This window comes from Periplaneta americana, chromosome 5, assembly GCF_040183065.1.
Source record: "Periplaneta americana isolate PAMFEO1 chromosome 5, P.americana_PAMFEO1_priV1, whole genome shotgun sequence".
NCBI lineage: Eukaryota > Metazoa > Arthropoda > Insecta > Blattodea > Blattidae > Periplaneta > Periplaneta americana.
The window spans coordinates 170,931,749-170,956,086 of NC_091121.1; the positions used below are offsets into that span (position 1 = coordinate 170,931,749).

A 24,338-nucleotide genomic window follows, 5' to 3' on the forward strand; every position below is an offset into this window, starting at 1 on the left:
CTCTACAGAACATGTTCTGATTTCTTGTTGTCTTGTATAAATGTAATACATTATCTATTATTTAAAACCAGTTTAATTAATCTTCCAGTGATAAGGCAATAAAGTTTACTTTGCTCACCCCTTTTTATTCAGTGCTGCTGTCTGTAGAATAGATTCATTGCAAGCAGTGAGCGCTTGATCGCACGCAGTACCGTCTGCGTGCTCTTGACCTTGACATCGCTGGTCTACTGAGATGTGGTTCGCTGTCCACTGATGTGCGGCCATCTTTGAAGCGGTTGTACCACTCCTTTATCAGTGAGAAGCTCATGGTATCGTTCCTGAAAGGTTTCCACTTGGGCATCTCCAAGCTTTTGACAAAATTTGATTCAATATCGCTGCTCAAGTCATTTCGTCATTTGACAATCCAACAGGTGCTCACTACGCTTTCCCTTTTATACACCAACTACCAATGACTGACGCTTTCTGCTGGCGGGAAAGAATTCACACATATGCATGAATGTCCCCTACACATCTCACGCGCTTCATTTGTTTATACGGGAAAAATTAAGGTTCGATATTTTTTAACACACCTCTTATTTACCTCCTTCCCATTGCTCCATGAGGCAGTGGAAAGACACTCCTCCAAACTTGACATAGATTGAACTCAACTGTGCCAATTGCCTGAATCGATTGATAAATCTCTATGAATTTCCACAAGAGTTTTTTACTTTCTTTTGTTCAAAATGTTTCTTGTAACTGGTTAAAGAAACCTTAAAAATCGACTACAACTTTTATTAGATAATGCTTCTTCCTTAAAAAATATGAGGCAACAAGAGCAAGAAAATACGTTATTTGTTATTGTGTGGTGCTACAATTAAAATTCAAGATTATTCTATAGTAGAATGAATGTCCTGATATTTCCTAAATACCTAATAAATAAAGCTAGATGAAACTGAAACCTTTATATTCTAAAAATATTTCGTTCAGAATAATAACTATTTTTTAAAGCAGTTGTTCCCAAGCTTTTTTAAGGTGCGACCCACATTTGTGCGAGACTATTCAGTATGCCACACCTCCCACCATCTGCCTAACTGGTAGGGTACTTAAACCCCATTCGAAAAATACAAACTCCTGTAAAATTGAAAACAACGATAATTTTATTAAAAATTAGTGGAAACCACCCAAAGAATCACCAAAATAGAAAAAAAATATAGTTAGACCACCCAAAGAATCACCAAAATAGAAAAAAATATAGTTAGACCCTATATGAAGATCAGCCTACTTTGCTGATATTATCGAACGCTCAAATGGTTTGAATAATAGTTTGCAATGCCGAGATGTTAACATAACAACCAGGAATAAAAACAAAGGATTTATAAAGAAACTTTATTTCTGGTCTACATCACTTGACAAAAGAAATGCCCCAGTGCATTAAAGAACTTGTAGAAAATTTACCTACATATGACACAGCAAATACTAAGTTTGTTAATTAATAAGGAGAAAAATTCGCTCCGACACTGGATGCTCTACCACTGAGCTACACCGAGGCTCAATCCACAGCACCGGATCGAATCTTTCTCCTTTGTGGCTATTTTTGATACGGTGTTGTGGATTGAGCCTCGGTGTAGCTCAGTGGTAGAGCATCCAGTGCGTAGAACTGGGGGTCCTGGGTTAGATTCCCGGGGCAGGAGCGAATTTTTCTCCGTTATTAATTAATAATAACCATAACAGATAATTCTGTAGGACCAATTAATAATAATTACTTTGCTAAATTAAGTTTGCACAATTCTAAATAACAGCTTTTTGAGTATTTTCCGGAAGACACAATACGATAGTCACAGATGGACATTAAATCCATTTTTAGACAGTTGCGTTCAACTAGCTGAAATTTAAAAAAAATAAGTGAAACAAAAAAATGAAAAATTCGTTTAAATATGTACTGTACATACCTACTGAAGGAATGTTGAAACTAGACTTTTCGCAGAGTGTAAATCAGTTTGGATCAAAAGAATGCATGAATACCTCGAACTTGCAAAAAAAAAAGCTCTTATTTTTTTTTATAAGATTTGCAACCTCATATTTATGCAAAATAAGCTATATTAAATGAAAGAAGATAAATCTCATTGAACTTGAAAGTGATATCATTATGTGTGTATCAAATACAGAGTCCAAATTTGAGAGATACTTCCTGAAAAACAGGCACATTTGTCGCATTAATATTTTTTTTTTACTTTAGTGTATAACTACTTATTTTTATTGTGTTGAAAGTTGCTTATGTTTCTGTGTATGTTAATAAGGCGTTTTTTGTTTTATTTTGTAAATCATCTCACAATCTCCTCAGCTCTTTACACGATCCCCAATTTGGAAATCACTGATCAAAAGAATAGTTGTGCCTGAAATCGAACAGTTCAAAGACAAAAGCATCCATATTTAAATCATCTAAGTGGTTTACCCATGACAAAATAAATTAAACCATTTATGAAATGGGGGGGGGGGAAAGTGTTATATGTGCTCATCAAGATTTCGGAAGAAATAAAATAAAGAACAGACATCATCACGAGTACCTATTTCCCAAACAACAAAATTATTTCGCACAAAACAGTCTTTCATTGTGTATTGTGACATCTGTTAAGCCTCATTTACACTTTTCAAGTAACTTGAATTCAAGATCAAGTAATCTGAATTCAAGTCGCAGTTCAGATATATTCAAGTTATTTTGTTTTCAAGTACGATAAAATGGCGTCGATGGAAGTTGTGCAATTAAGAATTTCTGTAGTAGCAAACCTCTGTGCCAGGAAAATGATAAAGATATTGAAGAATGAAAGAAGCGTTGTTCATTTATGGGTTAAGAACTGGATTAGTAAGAGACATGACCATTGACCATTACAAATAGAATAAGTGAAATCTTCAAGCAGATTTAATAATTCTTAATGTAAATTTAATAAAATATAAGCAGCAATACCACAATTCAAAACGATTATCTTGAAGCTGTTACAGTTCCCCCCCCCCCCAAAAATCTATCAGCCACATTGAACTACGCCAGTTTCGGCTGATAAATGTCATCTCTTCAAGCAACACTTTTCTTAATCCCTTCTTTCTACCTCACTTCTTCTCTATCTACAGTTTAATAGTTTTTAATTGTCTTTCATACCTCACCTGTGCTCAAGTTAAAATCTCTGCTGTTCAATTCTTCAATGAACTATTCCTTCCTTGGCAACTTCCTTTGGATTTCAGTCACGAAACTTTGCAGTTTCTATAAGCCTTCGTGAGTTTTATACAACTTCAGAAACGCAAATATTTGGTCATTATTTCACTTACAATTGTTCCCTATTATTTTTACGTTCCCAGTAGAACAGAAAAACAATCAGCTGTTAATTTAACACTCTTAAAACAACTGTTAATTTAAATTCCCACGTTTTTCCCCTTGAATTAAAGTTATCAAGTGAAGTTCACACTCTTCAAGTTGTTTCAAGTGTCCTTTCAAGTCAAGTTAAAAGTAGAAAGGGATTCAACTTCACTTGAAACTTGAATTCAAGCCGTTACTTGACTTCCAGTCAACTTGAAACATAGTTCACAATTTTCAAGTTCGTCGAATCAAGTGACAAAGTGTGAACGAGGCTTTAAGTCAAGATAGACAGACAGTCCCCTTTGCAAGATAGGTTGGAAGACTGCAGTCAATCAATGAGTGAAAATTACTCTATTTGATATTATGTGAGTGGTACCGTAGCAGGTAACAGGTAAACAGTGTGGTTTTGCTTTGTAAACCAGCAACAAGAAAGGTGTGTGGAAGAAGAACAATGTCTTAACAATAACACTGTTAGTTTATATTGGTTACCAGCATCTTGATTACTGCATAAAATGTGTAATGAGAAAGTATGTGTCATTAATGGTACTGAATATTTAATTCTTCTGGTGGAAAGAGAATTCATTTCAAAAGCCAGACTATGATTTTTATATTTTCATACATATTTTAAGTTATTTCAACACAAAACACACACAAATAAGCATTACATTTCGCACACACAGATCAAACTGAAAACAGATAAGGAGTGAAAAGTATAAGATGGCGTAATACAATTTGTTCTGTTTAAGTTACTGGTAATCTAAGTTATATAATTAATTTAACGTTGTTCTCCATCCATATTTTAAATTCTGTTGTCAACTGTGTATTATTTTTTAAAATATGTAATCTGCACATGTACCATTTGGAAAAAAAAATATATTATATTGTAACAATATCATTTCAAAGATTAACATAACCTGTACAGATTTCAATGAATTAAGTTTCATTTTGATCAACAATTGCATTAAGATTAATACATAATTTTGGAACTAAGAATTTAAAATAATTCAAGACTAATGCAGACAGTTTCCTAAAAAAACAGGTAAAATTTACTGAAAACGATTTTGTGAAGGAAGAATTGTTACTTCATAATGTGCACCTGTTTCAGGTTTACATACAATGAAGATTATAAAAACGTGAACATTAATAAGGCATACTTTGTGTGTTGGCAACCATTGCTAAAGACCATAACACAGAAGAAGAATAGCAGTGAAGACGTTATACTGCAGCATCACATGACGAGACGCACTAACAAAACCAGACATGGATCAATCATTGCATTCCATAGCATGTCATATTGTTGGCACAAGTCACACACACACATAGATCGGAGTTCAGACAAGCCCAGACCATAACACGTGACGGTGCTAACAGGTGAGGGGTACCATTCAATTTCTAGTGATTCATTATTCATTTTTTTTAAAACGAGTATTAGAAGATATATATATTAAAATAATAATTGCAACTGCCATTTATTTAATTCCAATAAGCAAGAAATCAATGTAGATTGTCAATAAAGTTACGCAGATATGTTTTTGGTGACATAATATCAATAACTTATGCTGATTGTAGTAATTGAATTTTATTTGCAATTTACATTATATAATTAATTTTATGTTAGAATTCTACTGGCACTTACGCCTATTTATATTATATTGTGCTTGTCCCATAAATTCTCTTCAAGATGCAACTAGCTTCTTGTTATTTTAAACTATGTTCTATTGAATCCAAATTATATTATTCAATTACAAGTTACATGATTATGACTACAAGTACCATAACTTAAATTTACCTATCTCCTAACATCTAGGTACCGGTACTATTTTTTGGGGATACTAGTGCAGACTGACAGATTGCATGTATTTGTTACAATGATATCTATTTCTTTTGTTTTCGCAACTATTTCCAATGTACCTACCAGTGGCGTAGCGTCAATGTAAGTTAAAAAGCTTAGCTTCCCCAGTTAATAATGATTTCATAATAAACCTGTAGTTTATGGAGAAAATGATTTATCAATTTTAATAGAATTTATATTTACGCTTTAAATGTTGTGATGCGGCAGCTCAGGATGATTTGAGATGCAGCAGTAAACAAGAAGCCTGCACACACCAGCTTCCAAGCAGACCGGTTTCTTCTGTGTAATCAACCCCGCACATTTTCCATCCCTTTTAAACTACCCTAGTCGGAAGGCTCGAAAAGAAGCTAGCTTTAACATTTAAAATAAGTAGTTTCCGAGTTATCCCTATTCGTCAGTTGTGTTCAGTTGAAGTGTTAGTGTGCATTGTGGCTGATATAATAAATAATGAGCGAAATAACAGTTCCTGACACTAATTTACTTGAATTTTTTAGGACAATTGTATTATCAAGACTGACTTACGAACAAAAGTGTGATTTAAAAAACAAATGACCGACTCCCTTGCTGTCAATGAAGGACACAACCAAAAGACAGACGCATACTTACGTAACGATACTAATATTGTGATTTCTCTAAGTATGACAGGGAGTGAGCTAATGTTATACGTATACATGTCTATTTGTTAAGAGATATGTGTAAACCGTGAAATCATATTTTATTACGTCTCAATTCAGGTCATGCCTTATTGATGTTACTTACGATGTTCCAACCAATCTTCGACTGCTGACTTGAAATTGACTACTATTTATTTAAGACTGTATTTTTGTAATACGTTTTCTCATACTGCATGAAAGACAACTTTAGTTAGCTTCCCCTGCTCAAAATTTCATGCTACGCCACTGGTACCTACCGGTACCATTATTGCCGTCCATTATTCTGTGGTATGACACGGCTTCCTAATTCTTAAAGGCCCGGTTTCTAACATTCCAAATGGGGTTCGATTTCTGGACAGAACTATCTATCAAAAAACGTACATGGAAGGCTTAAAAAGAGCCTGAACAAACCAAACCTAATAGGTATGTCACTGTTTCTCAGACAAAAACTCGCCTTTTATCTACCGGTACCAAAAAACGTAAAAGGCATAAGAAAAATCTAAACTAACTTAATCTGTCACAGATTCGTATATGCAAGACATACCACAAGCCTAAAGAAACCTAAACTAACTGTCACAGATTCGTAGGCCTATATATAAAGCATATGGAAGGCGCATATTGTGATGTTAACATTTACTTATAAAAAAATTCCAGTGTAGGCCTACACTATCGTGAAACTTTCGTAATGTTACCTAAGTTATGTTGGTATGATCGAGGAAAGTCTCTTTTACCTATTTCTATATTTGAGACAGTGGCGGCTCCTGCATATTTCTTAAGAGGAGGAAAGAAGTTAACAGCACGAAATGACACCTTCTTGAATGAAACATGCTACAAATTAGCATACATGCATACATGTAAGACCAGGTAGTGTTGGGGTTGGCCTTCCCTTCTGTATAGCGATAATCTGTTCTTGTAAACTGAGTATCCTAAATTGTCCAAAATATATTATGTTCTCACTTCCATTCATTGTTGAATAATTGCACAAATTAACAATTACAAGGAAATTCACAACCTCGTAGCATTTTTCGAGCACACTACAGCATTACACGTGTTGGAAGAGACTAGCTACTAACTCGTAACCGGAACCGTTTTACGGAAATAGAAATGGGAATGGGAAATAATCTGAGGAAAGCGAGAACACTGCACCCACCCACGTGGTCTGTGTTGCCACATGTACATTTTACAAGTTCAGTATCACATGCTTTTGAAGAATGTCAGTCCTTGTAAAGTCATGCTATCATTATTGTTCAAAGCTGCCGGTGGCTGATTAATTTTTTATATTAAAAATGATGTAGTTTGGAGTACCTACTTTCAGTTTCAAATATATTTGTACGAAACTGACAACTTGGTTGTTGCCCTGTCTAGTAAACAATGAATAGAAGTGAATTTCAGGGCCAACTACGTAGAACTACGTCCTCTTTGTTTTACATAAACCCCAATTTAACTTTCAAATATCCACGAAAGTTTCAAACCATGAATAGTAGCCTATATAAAGTGCAATGAATAATATTTTTGATTTATAATTTTAAAAAAGTTTACATGGTGTCTTTCATAGCGTTGCATTAAAACTGTTTTTGTGTCGTCTCCTCCTAGATGTGTTATAGTCTGGTTGAATGCAGCATTGTTAGGTGGCAGCGGTAGCGAGCTTGCTGCACGACCAGTCGGTTTCTATTTCCCGCCCATGCGCTGATTCAGAGGAGGATCTCCTCCCTCTCCGTTCATTACGTGCATTAAAACTCTGCTTCTTTCTCTGGCCGCTTGTGCGCTGTTGTCTATGTGTGTTAACTGCAGTAGAGGAGGAATGGAGTGCCTTTCCTCTACACAGACAATCTCGCATCTTTCTCACAGTTTTCTACAGCACATGAGCGCGCGTCGTTTAAAACTCGATAAACCGAGTTTTTCATATAGCTGTGAACTTAAAAATTATCGAATCTTCCTCGAATTTCAAGGCACATATTTTATTTGGTATTTACTTTCAAAAGAAGAAAATGTGAGGAGGAAGTTCCTCCCTTCCCTCCCCCGAGGAACCGCCACTGATTTGAGAATATAACAGACCTGTCAGCAGGCACTACTAGGCCTATATGGTATCCCTATTTTTTTTTATAGGTTATGATCAGACTGTCTATAAACTGGAATTAAGAACCACTGTTGCAAAAATTTCCGACTAATACCTGCTATAAAAATATTTCTCTCAATCTTCTATTAAATGTTTGTTTTTAATCTAATGGTGGTTAAATCTACTTGACTTTGTGTCATTTGCCCAAGCATCATCAATTAGAAGTGACACATCGAAGCTCTAATTCTTTTTATTGGCATAGCCCACTTAGCCCTTGGTGTACCTCCACCATAAGATGTAAACTTTTATATGAAATCTTACATGATACTATTTGTAATATGTTTATAAGGGAACGTATTAAGTACGGTACTGTATGAAAAATCAGTAAACAAAGTGAATCTATTCAATTGTACGGTATATAACTGAATAATGAACTTGTGAAACTCCGAGAAATTGAATGGCATCCCTAGGAAAGAATGTTTTACACATGGTATGCTGTTGGATCTAGAAACACTGCTCAAAGAACACGGCACATGGCTGTTTTCACTGGGATACATCAGCTGCCACCTGGGAAGCGGTAACAGAACCCATCCTCTGCAACAGATCTGCTCTAATCAAAACTCTCCTATATAGCTGTGGTCATTTACTAATATGTTACGTAATTATGTCTTGAAAGTTAATAGAAATTTTTTGAAATGATAAATCTGTTAAATTAACAGTTGAATTTTGTGTTGAGTATTACACTTTTACTACATCATACTACTTTTGACCAATAAAACGGCACGGAACAAAGTGTTTCAACCAATCATGTCTACTTATCCTAAAATTGTTATCACCTCCCTAGCATTTGGTTTATATCATTCCCTAGCATTTGTTTCTTTGTTTGACAACATTGTACTTTCAATAATTGTACCTTTTAAAATGATTCATGTTTATTTCATCAACCATAATTAAAACTTTTCTATCATTTACCTTGTTTATATTATTTAGGTTATGTTATAGCTTCTGCTGTATGAGATTATGGATAGTCACATATCAGAGATTGTTTAATATATATTGATAATTGAAGTGGAATGCTACTGTTTCAATAAAAATGAAACTAAATCAACAAAGCCTATTGGTAACAAGAGAACAGTTAATCATAACACACTACTGAGAACAGTTAATCATAATATACTACTGCCATCTAGCGTAATATTTGTAATGATGAGATGGTAGAAAAATACATTTGAAGACTGTTTAGTATTTTCGTAAGTCAATTAATATTATATTGCATTAGAGTACTTTATTTTTTCTAATCTTTATACATTTTGTTGTATCGTGCAACAGTCAATTAAATCCCACTTAAGTTTTGATTTTCTCTAGATAAATCAAAACCTCTAGTAAGATTACTGTTGATAAAAAACATCCAAAACTCGAGTCATTGTAGGACATAGGAGAACACTAAAGGACCTTTATCATTAACTTTTGGTTACAGCAAACTAAAATTTTAGTTTTCCATATATTTCTTACATTATATTTAGCTATATGACTAAATCCTGAAAAAATTTATAAAATAAAATGTTCCTTTCCTTCTAGATCATATATGTAACTGATAGGTCATCACTATGTTAAATTCGTTTGCACTTTGAAGAGAACAACTGCCAGGATCGCCATCTGTCCGCCGTAAACGAACATGAGATGGCAGTACAGTCGCTAATGCAATTCAATTTTTTTTTTCTTCAGAATTGTATATTTATTTAAGTACCAGGTCGCAAAATGGACCCATACCTTTTACAAGATGTATGTAACATAGTACATGATTCAGTATAAAAATACAATTTACATTCAAACACTTTCATCAAGAGTGAAGTGTTTTACAAGAAATCACTCATTCATTAAACACGAGAAATTACTAAACTACTGAGCAATGGATTTGGATGTGTTCTTACAGATTTTAGAAATTTGGTTCTGGCATTTTGAATGTAATCACTAAATAAAATTATATTTAGTGACTCATACAGTTGAGAGTTAATGATATCATAGTCTGCTCCCGTGATTGTCCTACATACTGATCTTTGTATTCCATCCTCTTTTCAAAAGTCGCATCTCTCTTAAAGTCAAAGTTTTATTATACACTTGTCTGATCCGTTCATATATGTTATATGCTTGTGAAATTTGGTCAAATACACATATACGTCAATGCAATTCAAATGGGAATTATGACGTGACTCCTTATGTAACAACTAGATGGCAGCGTAGTAAACCTGACAAAAGTTGTTAACTTCAAAACCTATAAGGCCGACCTATCTATCTACTGTATGTAAGATCTAAGCTTTCCTTCTTTGATCCTGGCATATGGTGTATTTTTCATAATGTGTCCAATAATGAGAAACATATAATTTCAAGATTTTTCAAAGAAATTCATGTATTATATAATATTATTCATATATTATGCATGTAGGTTTGCGATGGAATTTGAGTTTAAATTTGCAAAATGTATACAAATTATATCTCTAATATGATATATAAATAATAAACTTACACAGCAAATTCGTATAACCTTTAAGACATATTTACACATTAGTAAAACCAACCACAAAAAAACATTCACTTAAACGTTGTTAAAACGTTTGCAAAAGTGAACAAACGTGAAAAGCAACAACGAAGTAAGTGTGAACTTCAGAAACTGTTGTATAGCATGGGTCTGTTGACGCAGTTTCAGGCTTTCTCCAGACTGCGGCGAACAGAGACTACAATGCTGAATACCTCTGTTGTACGTTCTTAACCCGGCCAAGCAAGTCAACATGACCCGCCGAGTACTGCTCTATCACATCCTTCACATCGTAAGGTTTCAGTGCTTCTTTGAACTTGCGTCGAGCTACAAAGTACTTCATCTATAATATTACGATGGAGTGGGAAGAAACAAACAAAACAGCATCAAGTTGTGTATTTGTTACTCCCTTAACTTTTCTAAGAGTAGAATAGCTTAATCTTTTTTTCAGATCAATAGATCTGCCTAAAACTATCTTCAATGTATTTTATGTAATATTTAAATGCGCATATTATGGAAACATTTTCACCTTGGATAATTGATCTTATTACACTCCTTGCCAAATTTTCAGGTTTCTTACCGGTACAGAAATGTTTCTAAATATTAACATTTATCGCTTGTAATCTGTGAGAAAATACATATAAGTACCGGTAAATTGAATAATGTATAATTCTGATATCTACTCCATCAGACTATGATGTAACCGAATGTTTAATTTTAAAGTTTTATTGTTTTACTACTTACAGAAATGTTGAGACAGAAATGAAGATACACTTTTCTCATATTCGAAGTTCTACAGAATATTATTAGTATCTTCTAATTAAATAAATCTCCAGAAATATTTTGAAACTTCTGAAGAATGATGAATTACACTCATTAACTGTCTTAAGGGACACAACTGAATTTTTGGCCAAAATAATAAAATAAATAAATATATTTTTTTACATAAATAATTACCTTATACATTTGCTTAACATTCTGTCCTATATTTAGCCACTGACCACTACTTTTAAAGGTTTAGCAACCAGTTCTAAAATGCTACACCCACTAAAAATAGAATTTTCTCAAAACCACATTTTTGATGAATAATAAAGTTCCCAATGGCTTCCATTTGCTCCAATTTACATTAAGGGGAATTGGACGTTATCGCATGCAAAGTAATGGTAAAAATAGCCTATCTTCAAGCAGTCATGAATGTAATACTATTTATCACAGCTCTTTCATTTTTTAGTGATATATGTTTACACATTAAGCTTTAAAATGAAAGAAGAGTGGTTAATCTAGTGTAAATCTTACCCTTAAATTAATTTTTGAATTTAAACATATTTTTTATAAAAATTTACTACATACCTGTGATTAGGTACACTCTATTCACTTATCATTGCACACATTGAATTAAAATTTTGGCCACTTACTGCTAATAGATACTAAAACATACCCTACTAAAATTATTAAAATATCTGTAATATTATGGGCATAGGGCTTATACTAATCTTCAATTCCTTTTTAATTTATTGACGATGATGATTGCTATAAGCCCTATGCCCATAATATTACAGACACATGAATAATTTTAGTAGGATATGTTTTAGTATCTATTAGCAGTAAGTGGTCAAATTTTCAATTCAATATGTGCTATAATAAGTGAATAGAGTGTACCTAATCACAGACATGTAGCGAATTTATAAAAAAAATTGTGCTTAATTAAAAAAGTTAATTTGAGGATAAAGATTTACTCTAGAGTAATCATTCTTTTTCATTTTAAAGCTTAATGTGTATACACACATAGCTAACAAAAATGAAACACCTCTGATAAATAGTATTATATTTATGACTGCTTGAAAATAGGCTATTTTTACCATTATTTTGCATGCGATAATGACCAACTCCCCTTAAACTTTGCAAGAATACCCAGCATATTGCAATACACAAAGCTCTGCATGGAATCAGCTCTTCATTGAAAACTTTTCATGACAAACTTTTAATTTCTAAAAATTAAAGAAAATTATCAGGCAAAAAATATGTTTTGTAAGAAAATTTTTTTATCTCATGAACCAACTCGCAAATTTAAAAATCCATGCGCAGTTTTCTTTATCATAAAATGTAAGATTTTTAAAAGCAAAAACAATTCTGAAGCATCAGGGATGTTTTGAATTTACGCATAATTTAATATACTTAAAATAGTGAAAATTAATATCTAAAGAACTAATGAATGAATTTGAAAGAAATTAATTATAAACTTTGAAAGTTTCAAACCTCAGTTCCAGTGTCCCTTAAGAGAATGCTAAGTATTCGAAACTGAATACAAGCTGTTGCAAAACACAAGCAAATGTCGCAGAATTTTAATTCATAATACCAGTACCGGTACTTCCTTCTATCAGACATTAGTTTATTCAAATATGTTCCATTTCAGCTTCATGGCAAGTACTAGCATGTATACAATCAGTCTCTCAATGTTTGAGAAGTAACATAAACATAACCCTACTCCACTCAGAGTCTACTACTTATTGTTTGCTACGTTGGTGCCTCCAGCACAAAGAGGGAGTATGTGTGTATCTATTGCCTACCAACTTTATTTGCGTGGTTCGGGTTACAAAAAAGGGAGTAATTCTTTTGTACATTCCATAGAGTCATAAAAAGTTTTGCTACTGGTACTTATACTTGCTCAAATGCATTTGATTCATATTAGCACAACGTCCTTGTTTGGAACAGGCAGCAGAGATACTAGCAATCACAGATAGCAGTAATAACCCTAAATAAGATGAGGGTTGTATTCACGTTCTCTCTGAAACATTGTGAGATAGTTTATAATGCTTAGTTATCATTATCTAAGGGAAATTCTCTTTTTATATGAAGACGATAACAATAATACACTTCTTTGATTTAATTTATTAGAAATATCACCTCGTGCATAACTAAACATTGAAGAAAATCACTACGTTAGAGTTATAAATGATAAAGGATTGTGTTCGATTAAGCAATTCTAACTCCCAGAGAAACATACATCATCAAGAGGAAATGGTTTTATATTGGAATGATCACCATTGTCTTTTTTTTTTTTTTTTCTACATTGATTCCTCTTAGGCCTATTTACATGAAACAAATTTTATTTGGAATTTTTGTAAGAAATTCCATTTTTTGTTCCAAACTCCTGGGAATTGTACATTTATATTATTTTATGAATGCAATAGTTGATCATAAATAAATAAATAAATAAAAATAAATTTATACATATATCACTTGAAACACAAGCCATTATTCATAGTTCTAAATACAATGCAGTTGGAAACAATATCACATGAAAAATTAAAAAGTGGAAGAAAATAAATATAAATTGTACTATTCTCTTTTGAAACTCTATATCTAGGTGAAGATTAGTTCTTGAATGTACTTAATCGTATCTAAAAATATAGTTAAAAATCTCTTAATTATGGAAGTGAAGAGAAATGAATAAAATTTAAATTTTCTTCTGGGGTTAAAGAGAGTTGTGATTTTACTATATTCACCTTCATTATGAAAAACTCAAAGGGTGCTATTCATTGACATTTCGCTAGCCCACGCTACAAGCGTGCTAAACTAGCCCCGGCTATCGACTAGTTACTTGTACAGGATTAATATCATATCGCTAACACTGGTTTATGAATGGTACGAAAAATGTTAGTTTGCTGATCATCCACCGGAAGCTCGCACTAAGAATGTTTATGAATATGGCCCTTAATTCTAAAATTATTAATTGCTTTCCAATTTCAGTTGTTACAGATGAATATGTTGCATTTTAATTAGAAGTTTATATACCGGTAGTTAATCTGATTAATGTGAAAAGCATTAAAGAGGAATAATCCATGTTGAATCTTTCGTACACTACTTTTAACACTTGAATATAAATAATCGATTAAATGGCGATCTTATTCGTGTTAATTATGTAAGCATGTGCGGCTTACATAATTAACACGAGTAAGATCGCCATTTAATAAATTATTTATAGAAATAATCGTTTAATATCACACTGAAATTAGATTTCACATGAAGATCTACCCTCATTTAAAATGATTTTTTGGCGGGGGGAGGAGGGGTTATATATTGAAGTTATATAAACATTCAAGCTAATAAACTTTACACATCCGAAAATAAAAATACCAACTTCATAGTTATAGCTTTATTTATCTTTTATTGTAAGTGCTCATTCCCATATAAGACCATTTATGTAATACTGTCTAGAATATAAGTTTACAAAAGTGATACCATAGCTATGGAAAGACAGTCTCTTTTTCTGTTAAAAGTACATGACTACAATTGCAGATTTAAAATCCTGAAAAGTTATTGTTACCTTTTGATAACAATGATGATTTATTCCAAAGTTGGTATCATTTTGTAAACACTACTTGTTTACAAGATACTGCATTTATTCACATAATTTCTCAACTTCTTATTTTTTATTCTTTTGGCAATTAAGATTGTAGAAAACAAAACAAAAGAAATATAGAAATGTACTTAGCAGAAGTAAATTTTAATGCATGTAAATGTTAGAGAAATTGCTAGGTACATTAACAATACATTCTGGATACCTATGTTCGATGTAATCTTGTTTCTCCTTATACATTTAATTTTTTGTCTTTTCTATCATCCATGAAATGAAGTGTACAATAGGCAAATGGAAGTGGAACTATGTTATAGCAAAAATAAGAAAGGTGAATTGTTACATACCGAAATCGAGCAATTTCCTTTCTTATGGAATATATTTATTAAATATTTTATTAAACTAAATGGCCAATTTAGTTAGTAATTAATCTTGTTGTTGAGCTTAAATTAAATAAAAAATTATGTCAGGTTTTCTGCACATTTAAATAATAGTAATAATATTAACTAAGTACAATATGACAGAAAGTTTATTTATTTTTTTAGATAGGTACCGGTACTAATGTCTACTGTTTTAGAACCTATTCCTACAGTGTGAAGAATTGCATTTCTAAGGTGATGTTAGAATGACAGCTAGAATATTATCAGGCAAAGTGTGCTTATTACAATTTTCATTTTATAATGTCATACGAGATTAACAGAAAAATTTCAGCACTTTTACTTGCTACAAATATATTTTGATTTATACATTGTTATTTTTACTTTCTCCATTTTGCACTATGATGTAGACTAGATGTTTACTTTTTGAGCTGGTTACTTAAGTGCTTGTAAGTAGACCTCGGATTTTTAGGCCCTTAAAAATCTACTCTTAGGCATATAAAAATAGGCTCTAAAATTATCAAAATGGACACTAATAATACAGTTTTAGGCACCTAAAGATGTAATTTAACGCTCTAAAAATGCGATCTTATTGACCTAAAATGTGTCTCTATCCACTCAAACTACTGTAGAATAACTATAAAAATTCAATTTATTAGTGAGTATTAAGCATTAAGGTACACAGTGACAAAAACAGTACCGGTAACAAATTATTTTGGTTAGAAACTTTATTTTTGTTGTGTCTTAAATTATGAATAATTATTAATGAAATCATCAGCTTCATTGCTCTATGACTGTTAATACAGAAGTCTTAGTATTACAATTAAGTGAATTAATTTACCAATTAATTTACATTTAACATTATTATTCATAATTGGCATGCAATACATAACAGGGTTTCATCTAAATTTTCTGTTGTGAAACTTTGCCTTTTCTTAGGCAACTATTTTATGAGAGGGGAAAAAAAGATCTTACCAATTATACCTAAGTATTGGGTGCATATTGGGTGCATAAGTATTGGGTGATTTCTTTAGGGAGAAGTATATCCCCCCATCCATCACATTCCTGCTCAACAAAACCAGTCACTTTCCAGGAATTTCTTCATTCCTACAACCAAATTACTACATCGTCTTTGAAAAAAAGAAAACCCACCCATTCTATGATATTCAAACCTGACTTTTTCATTGCTACACAAAAAGAATAAAAACACATACCAGTATTAACAAAAGGTCAAAAGAAACAGGCATTTAGACTCTAAAAACTTAAAATAGTTCACTGTGGATAAAATAGGCATTTTAGGCAGCATAAAACCCCTTCTAAACATTCATATTCCGGTTTTATATAAAACGAAAAGATAATTAAATAGTTTTAATTTATTCCTATCGAAAGAAAAGAGACATTTAACCTGAAATCCGAGGTCTAGCTGTAAATCACTATCGAAAAACATTATATGAAATTAGCTAGTTTTATTATATCTTCATAGAAAATATTTACAAAGTAAAGTGCCGGTACCAGTAAGGTATTAATAAAAATAAATTGTAACTACTGGGAAAATAAACATTCTATTGGCATGATACTCATGATATTCTAATGAAATGATAATGAAATGTGAAAATAACAGAAGTTAAAACGTTCTTATTTGTTTATTAGTAAAAGAAATGTAAAAATGACATATTAAGAAATCATGTGAGTAGATACAATACTTCATTTTAAAAAGAAAGTAGGATATTAAATGTAAGAGTCCATCTTCCTCTTCATGACTGAGATCTGAAATGCTACATGATATATCATAACATGCTCAACTCCAGGAAGAAATGTTTATGACACTTTCTATTTAGTGACATCCATGCCGTCAATTGGGCATAATAATTTTATATATTAAAAGCAAAGAGTCATTCAGCCTGTATATAATTAAAATTTATCTTTAATAATTGTACTGTTTTAAATTACTTCTTTTACCAAAATATTAATTGTTATTTGTTTTGATTTTAAATTTTACTGGTTGTAATTCAAAATACATTGTGTTGAAACTGCAAATACTTTAATATTTTTTTTATGTCTCTTAGAATTTTAATAAATAATATCATAAGATTATGTTCACAATTTCAAGTCTCACAAATTACACAAATGGGATAATGAAAACACAATCTTTGCTACCAGTATAAAAATAATAATCAACGAGAGAACTGTTTGATTTGCAAGGAAATAAGATGTGAATTAAAATATTTAAAACTACAGTAAAACTGACTACCAGTACTGGTATATCTGCTATTATTACAGAGAGTAATGTGTAAATAGTGGTATGTTACATAACTCATTTTATTACAATATGCTATTTTCTCTTAGAAAAATGAACAATAAATTATCATGCTATTTATGTCATATATTTTATAATGATTTTGAAAATAAGTTAAGTACGCTTAAAAATTTTATTGCATGAATCTGCTATATTCAACTAAAACTGATATTGTACTCTACGTCATAAATATTGGTACCGGTACTGGTATATACGGAATTATAATTTATTTCATAATGTAAATGACTGGGATCTTATAGCTATTCAATGTACAGATATAAATTTAGTACTATACTGGTACTACAATGTCTTTTACAACTTTACGTGTTCATAGACTGTAAATTGAAATAAAATAAATAAAATAAAATACTAAGAGTTATATAAACATAACTGGAAATATTACAGTAAAATTGGAGTGAATTCAATGAAATCACTTGAAGCTCCTAAATATGCTGAACTTAGAATGTAATGAGCTTATGTTTAAGGGGACACTCTACTAAAAATGACAACTTTTTCCCTAAATATTTTTTTAAACCAAATTATGAGAGCATGTTTACAGGACTAACAAAATCCAAATTTTGAATTCCCAAATGGTTATGGCTTTTGATTTTATATATTTTTTTCTATTCTTTTTAGATATATTTTCAAACCAAAATTTTAGTAGAAAATCTCAATGTTTAAACCTCGTTTTTTTTTAGTTACATTCACAAGACATAGAGAAAACTTTCTATGCATTCATTTTAAGATATATCTCATTAATTTATTTACTTTCAAATTATTTTTTAATTTTTAAAAATATTATTTTTCCTATAATTCATGAAAAAAATATTAATAAAACAAACTAGCAGCATTTCTTACAAAATAAATGCACAGAAACATGCAGCTACCTCATAAATACTGGCAGTAAAAATTTAATCCAGATTGATTAATATTCGGCATAAAAAAAGTTGGTGTTGAATCAAGAAAAATAAACTTACGGAAAAATGGATTTGAAAGTTAAATGAATATTTATGTGAGTTAAAATTCTTCCCCTCTACATCATCTAGTAACTTCAGGGAGCCAACTATAGAACAAAAAGTTACTAGATTTGTAATCAGAAATTTGTAAAAAAAGAATTTTTTTTTTTCAAAGCAAAGTCAAAAGACAAAGCAACAGCATTTGTGGAGGTGTATCAAATTCTACAATTTGGAATTCTCGTTAGAGGTCTTTCCTTCTCCACTCTGTCCCAGAGTAGTGATCGACAGAATTTTTGTTATCACACTTCTCTAGCTGAAGAACCGATTTGAAGCAGAAACAAAGATAATGCAAAATTACAAATAGAGTTTACACTCTTTAATACAAATTTATTTTCGCAGATCGTTGCCAAAGGTTTAACTCAGTAAAAGTATATCGTCCCTTTTTGTGTATCACAGGCCAAAAGCCTTTGGAAAATCCAAAGACTGCAAAGGATAATATGAAATGCAGTCAAAGGATTAAATGCAACTCTGGATCGGCAGGTAAGTACCTTAGCCGACTGAGCTACACTGGTAGCTATTATAATTTATCAGGCAGTCAGTCTAGCATAACAAATAACCTCTGAACTAAGGACTCATGTGTTTCCCGACTGGTGGGAAGTGATAGCTTATCAGCCGGCACAATCCCTACCGCAGCTCTGGTAACTGTAATCTTTCTCAAATGGAATGGAATCTTGAATAATTCCTATACCAGATTTTACTGAATTAATTATTTAAGATGTGTGTCATTGTGATATTTTTTAAAGTCATCTTAGAGAATATAAATAAGCAGCTTATTACACCTATATTCAATTTACTTTATTTAGTTAAGATAAACGAAATATTATGGGAGACCATTTGAACAAAAAAACACTATAAACAAGGCTTAGAAACTTCATGCCATGCTCGAACTTTGTTACATTATTCGGAACAATGCATTACATATTTTCGTATAAAATAATTGTGCCTAAAGATGAGAGCAGAGTATATTTTAAGTAAAATATATATTAATTTGACCTACTAATTTCTTCCACTTACAACAATTTAGGAATATAATGTCTATTTTAGTAATTGTAACTCGCCAAAACTGAAAATCGAACAGAACTTTGGATTGACATGTTTGCTTATGTGTTTCACCGTGCACTGGATATTTGAAATCTCCAGAAATAAGCATTACTGTAGATCTAATTTGAATTAATTAATTAAATTAATTAGTTAAGATTCCTTGAATATAGTGACTATAAATCATAAATACCGTATATACGCGAATATTCTGCGCATATTTTTTCTGGAATTTAGCGAAGAGGAACTGGTTTGCACACATTATTTGAAACACAAATTACAGCCAATTTTATTTTATTTTTTTTTTTTAATTTTCTCTTTTAAAATTAGAGTGCGCGGATTATTCGATGGCGCGGAATATTCGCGTATATACGGTATTATAATGCATGAATTGACAGACAGGTTGTACACTAAATTGACAGTATCACAAACTTGAGGAGAGAAGAATTATTATCATTCTTACCAGAGCTGTAACTGATGCAATGTAATTCATTTGATAAGTAAATGGCATCAAATGAAGCAGGAAAACTGTAATATACTCAAGAGAGAGAGACCTAGATACACAGACACTACTTATTTGTATTAAATATTCCATTAGTATAACCCATTATAGATATAGATTAAATAAATTGTCCAATTTACATTAAATAACATGAAAATACTGGTATTTGCATTTATAATAAGACGATAGAAAATATTTGCATTAAAATAAAATAATATAAAATTAACATACATAATTCATAAATATTATTTGACACTTGTAAAAATATTTTCATTCAATGAAAGGTCATGCAAATTTAGAACGCATATTTAATATTAATTTATATGCATAAATTAATTTCCAAACTTCTGGCTGTAACATTGTAAAGAACAAGGTGGGTTACTAATACTAGTGTTACATCCTATTATAGGGAATATATTAGAAAATAAATGATCGTGAAAAAACTGAATTATTATCAAGTTCTCACAACGTATAAATATTTTGTCTAAGATATTCTCTGTACACGTAAATTGAATATTAAAATAATGAGTACAGCAACATGCATTTTCGATTTCAATGCCATTCTCTGTTGCAGCCAGAAAATCAAAGTTACATTTTTAAGAATAAGATCGACAATACTAATTTATTGTCCAGATGAACACTTTATATTAATTTATCTAGCTATATTTTGGTAAACGTATGACAGAAAAACGTGATAAGCACAATAACTAGTATTATACAAAAGGCAAATGAAGGAGACTTGAAAATGCAACATAATTAAATTATAAATAACATTTTTCAAGTGCCACAAATGTTCGTCTAAATAAAAATCAAGTATCAGGAAGGGATACTCATTAAAATACTAATTAATAGTGTTATTAGCGTTTAAATGTATGACAGTATGGGTAAATACAAGTGTAATTTTAAGTTTACTCCATCTTTCAACCCTTACTGCCTGGGAGCTTCCACATGAGTGAAAATGAGTAAAAAAGACATGCATTTTTTATCTGTAGCATATCAAATAGTTAAGTATAAAGTTACAATATAATTAATATTTAACTTAAGTTTATACATATTTAGAATATAAGTTATGGTTTGTTTTATAGGACATTTATACATGTACCGGTATATGATTTAAGATAGTTTAAAAGTTATTACAGTATCTACATAACCTTAATTTTGTGCTGTTTATAAGATTACCAATCATGTTTAATAGATTTAATTATTGCTTTATTACGATTATGCTAAAAAGTAAATAAACCAAATATCTAAGAAAGAATTAAAATATTACATATTATTTTACATGAATGAATGTGCGAAACAGAAAGATAATAGGTATATATTTTTTTACAGACTAAGTGTTATATTGATATGATGAGAATCTTTCTCCAAATTTAAGTTGTGTTCAAATTATATGCCTGAAATTTTGCTGAAGCAAAGGGAAAAAATTGAAAGCTTGAATATAAAACAAATAATTTACTTAGTGTAATATGTGCTAATAAATGGGTAGTAGATAAGAGTCATATTTTAATCGAATTTTTTATTAAGCACATTTATAAGTTACGAAAAGTTATGAAGAAGTTAATGTGGTACACATTAAAAATAAGAGAGAGGATATTCATATTTCTTACAAAACAAATATATATATTTTGAATGAATTAATGTAGAAAAGAATGATGATACATACAAATCAGTAGAATGACTACTCAAATAGCTACAGTACACATTTAATTTTCATTATTAAATTCATAGAAAGATTAATGAATATTGGTAGTCCTAACAATGTATTTTTGTTACTTCTTATAATTTTATTGTATTAATATTAAGATTATGGAAGTAAAAAATAATTTAGACACATCTGAAGAAATTTAAACTTTTCAAGCATGGATGTTCATTTGAGAAGAATGGAAGAATCACTCTCTTTTCTTGCTTATGATTTTCCAATGCTATTTAATTATTAAATAAGACAGTTTATACTCATTAAGACATTAATTTAAACAAATATCATAGAGGCTCCGGTATGTGTTTTCTTACTTGGTCATTTCACGATGTTGTATCAACTAGGCCTACTAGATTATTTAGTGTTGATGGAAATGGTGATAGTGAGATGGTATTTAGCAAGATGAGGCTGAAGATTCGCCATAGATTACATGACATTAGTCTTAATTTTGGAGAATTAGTACGGCTGGAACGATTAGATGAATGGAGAAAAACCCATGACCCCATTGTGAATTGAATCTGTGATTTCTGGCTTGCAGTACAGCATCTTTGCTACCGCGCACCCCATACTTATTATAAAAAAAATTCAATCAGCTATGCTAAAAATCATTCCACAGTTGAATAATTTCAAGTGAAAAATTGTTTCGGGTATCGATCCCGGGACCTTTGCCTTAGCGCATCAATGCTCTACCGACTGAGCTACCCAGGAACTACACCTGACACTGCCTTAATTTTTCCCTTTATAACCACACACCTCAAGTGGGCTGACAAGATGCCAGAAACCTAACTTTGAGTGCATACAAACTCTGTGTTACTTGAATTGTGGTCGGGTGTAGTTCCTGGGTAGTTCAGTCAGTAGAGCATTGGTGCACTAAGCCAAAGGTACCGGAATTGATACCCGGCCCCGGAACAATTTTTCCCTTGAAATTATTCAAGTCTGCTTCACAGGGAGCTTTACCTGAAAGCCAGATTTGCATCAACTGTACGGTTCGAAAAGGATGTATCTCAAGCGTTAGCAATTGATCAGGAAAAACAAGTCATTTACCACCCATATGTTCCTCACTTAAGTGAGAGGTATAATGTAATTGATTACACATGGGAAGTGAGGAGTTTGCTTTTTGGTGCCTACGGATCAGCATATAAATATAGGCCTACTAGACATTTTAAAACAATATGATATGACATGTCAAGATATTAAAAATATTTGTTTAAATATCTTAAAGAAATCCATAAGCATTTTACATAATCATTTATATAAGGTTTAATTTTTAAACTTTCTAAATTGAAGGCATTATTACAAAAACAGCCCCAGTTACTTTTAATGAAATTGAGTTAAGGACACATTTGCTACTATTTCAAAATGTTTATAGACTCCAGAAATGACGCATGTCATGTGCAATAGCGACAAGGATAAACACCAGTTGTACGGAAACAGCTGACATGAGTTGTTTTTGTAATAATGTCTTCAATTGCATATTGTACTATGATTGCTACCTACTGTATTGATTTTTCTCTATTCCATATATGCATATTTTTGCAATTGTTTTCCGGACCTATATGGTCTCTGTTATAACAGGCGAATTGTTAATTAGTTAGAGTAGCATATACTGGTATATTAAATATATCAAATTGAAGACAAAGTTTTTTAAAATAATATGAAATAAGAAAGCAAAAATATTTAGTAAAAATAAATTGCACTACCGGAGCCTCTTACATTAAAATTCAATGAAGGGGAAATAATGCTGTCATTGTATAAATTATTATGAACTCTGATAATGGAAAATATGTAACTTGATTAGTACTGTAATTTTGTTAAATAGAAATTTATTTAAATCATTTTCTTCCTACAATTGATTCTTTCATTCTCTAGTTGTTTCATGTAAATGAGCAAAAAATAGACAGCAGTTTGAAACACACACAAAGTATCCAGCCTGGCAAAGATATTAGAAATTATTTTCTTGTTAATGCAATTAATAAACATATTTTATTCACTTATACTCTGGGTCTGAGTTTTAGGGGCATCATAATTTAATAAAATTAGATTTAGCTTATATAAAGAAATTGTTTTAGATTTAGTAAATTGAAATATCTTGGTGCAGTAAGTGATTTAGAGGTTAAGATATGAAGAATTATAAAAGACTTTAAAATATTTACATTACCAAATACTTTAAATATTATAAAAAAGAAACTTTAAAATATTTACATTTTCAAATGCTTTAGTTATGCAAATTTAAAATTATTCTGGTCAATGTCTTGTAAATTTGTAAATTACACGTCTAACTTTTTTAAAATAAAGATGCACATGAAATCAGAAGTATTGTAACTTACGTCATGGATGTGAAATATGAGAACAATTTTTTGAACGAGTATCTTGATTAATAATACAAAACAATTACCTAAATATTCGCTAAATTAAAATGTTACAAAATGATTAGGATTAAATTCAGTTAATGTTGACAATCATTTAATAGAAAATAATGTTACGTCAGGTAAAACGACATTTAATCACATTATTTAAAGCCAGAGAATATGAAATATTTTGCAAAGATGTATTACCTTTCTTATCGCTCTGATGGCCCCCTTGTGTTGATTTGTTAGTTGTACACACCGCGGCTCTTCATCTTCATCTGCAAAT

The 24,338-nt window shown here is 31.1% G+C and overlaps 1 protein-coding gene across 1 annotated transcript in view; it reads right to left on the bottom strand.

The window, feature by feature from the left end:
- LOC138700278 (potassium voltage-gated channel subfamily KQT member 1-like) overlaps positions 1 to 24,338 on the bottom strand; it is a 677,493-nt gene that overhangs the window by 60,521 nt on the left and 592,634 nt on the right. The window contains exons 9-10 of the mRNA XM_069826783.1: positions 24,260 to 24,330; positions 10,635 to 10,762 (exon numbers count right to left, since the gene is read on the bottom strand). Coding sequence (XP_069682884.1) covers positions 10,635 to 10,762; positions 24,260 to 24,330 — 199 coding nt within the window. The remainder of the gene's footprint in view (positions 1 to 10,634; positions 10,763 to 24,259; positions 24,331 to 24,338) is intronic.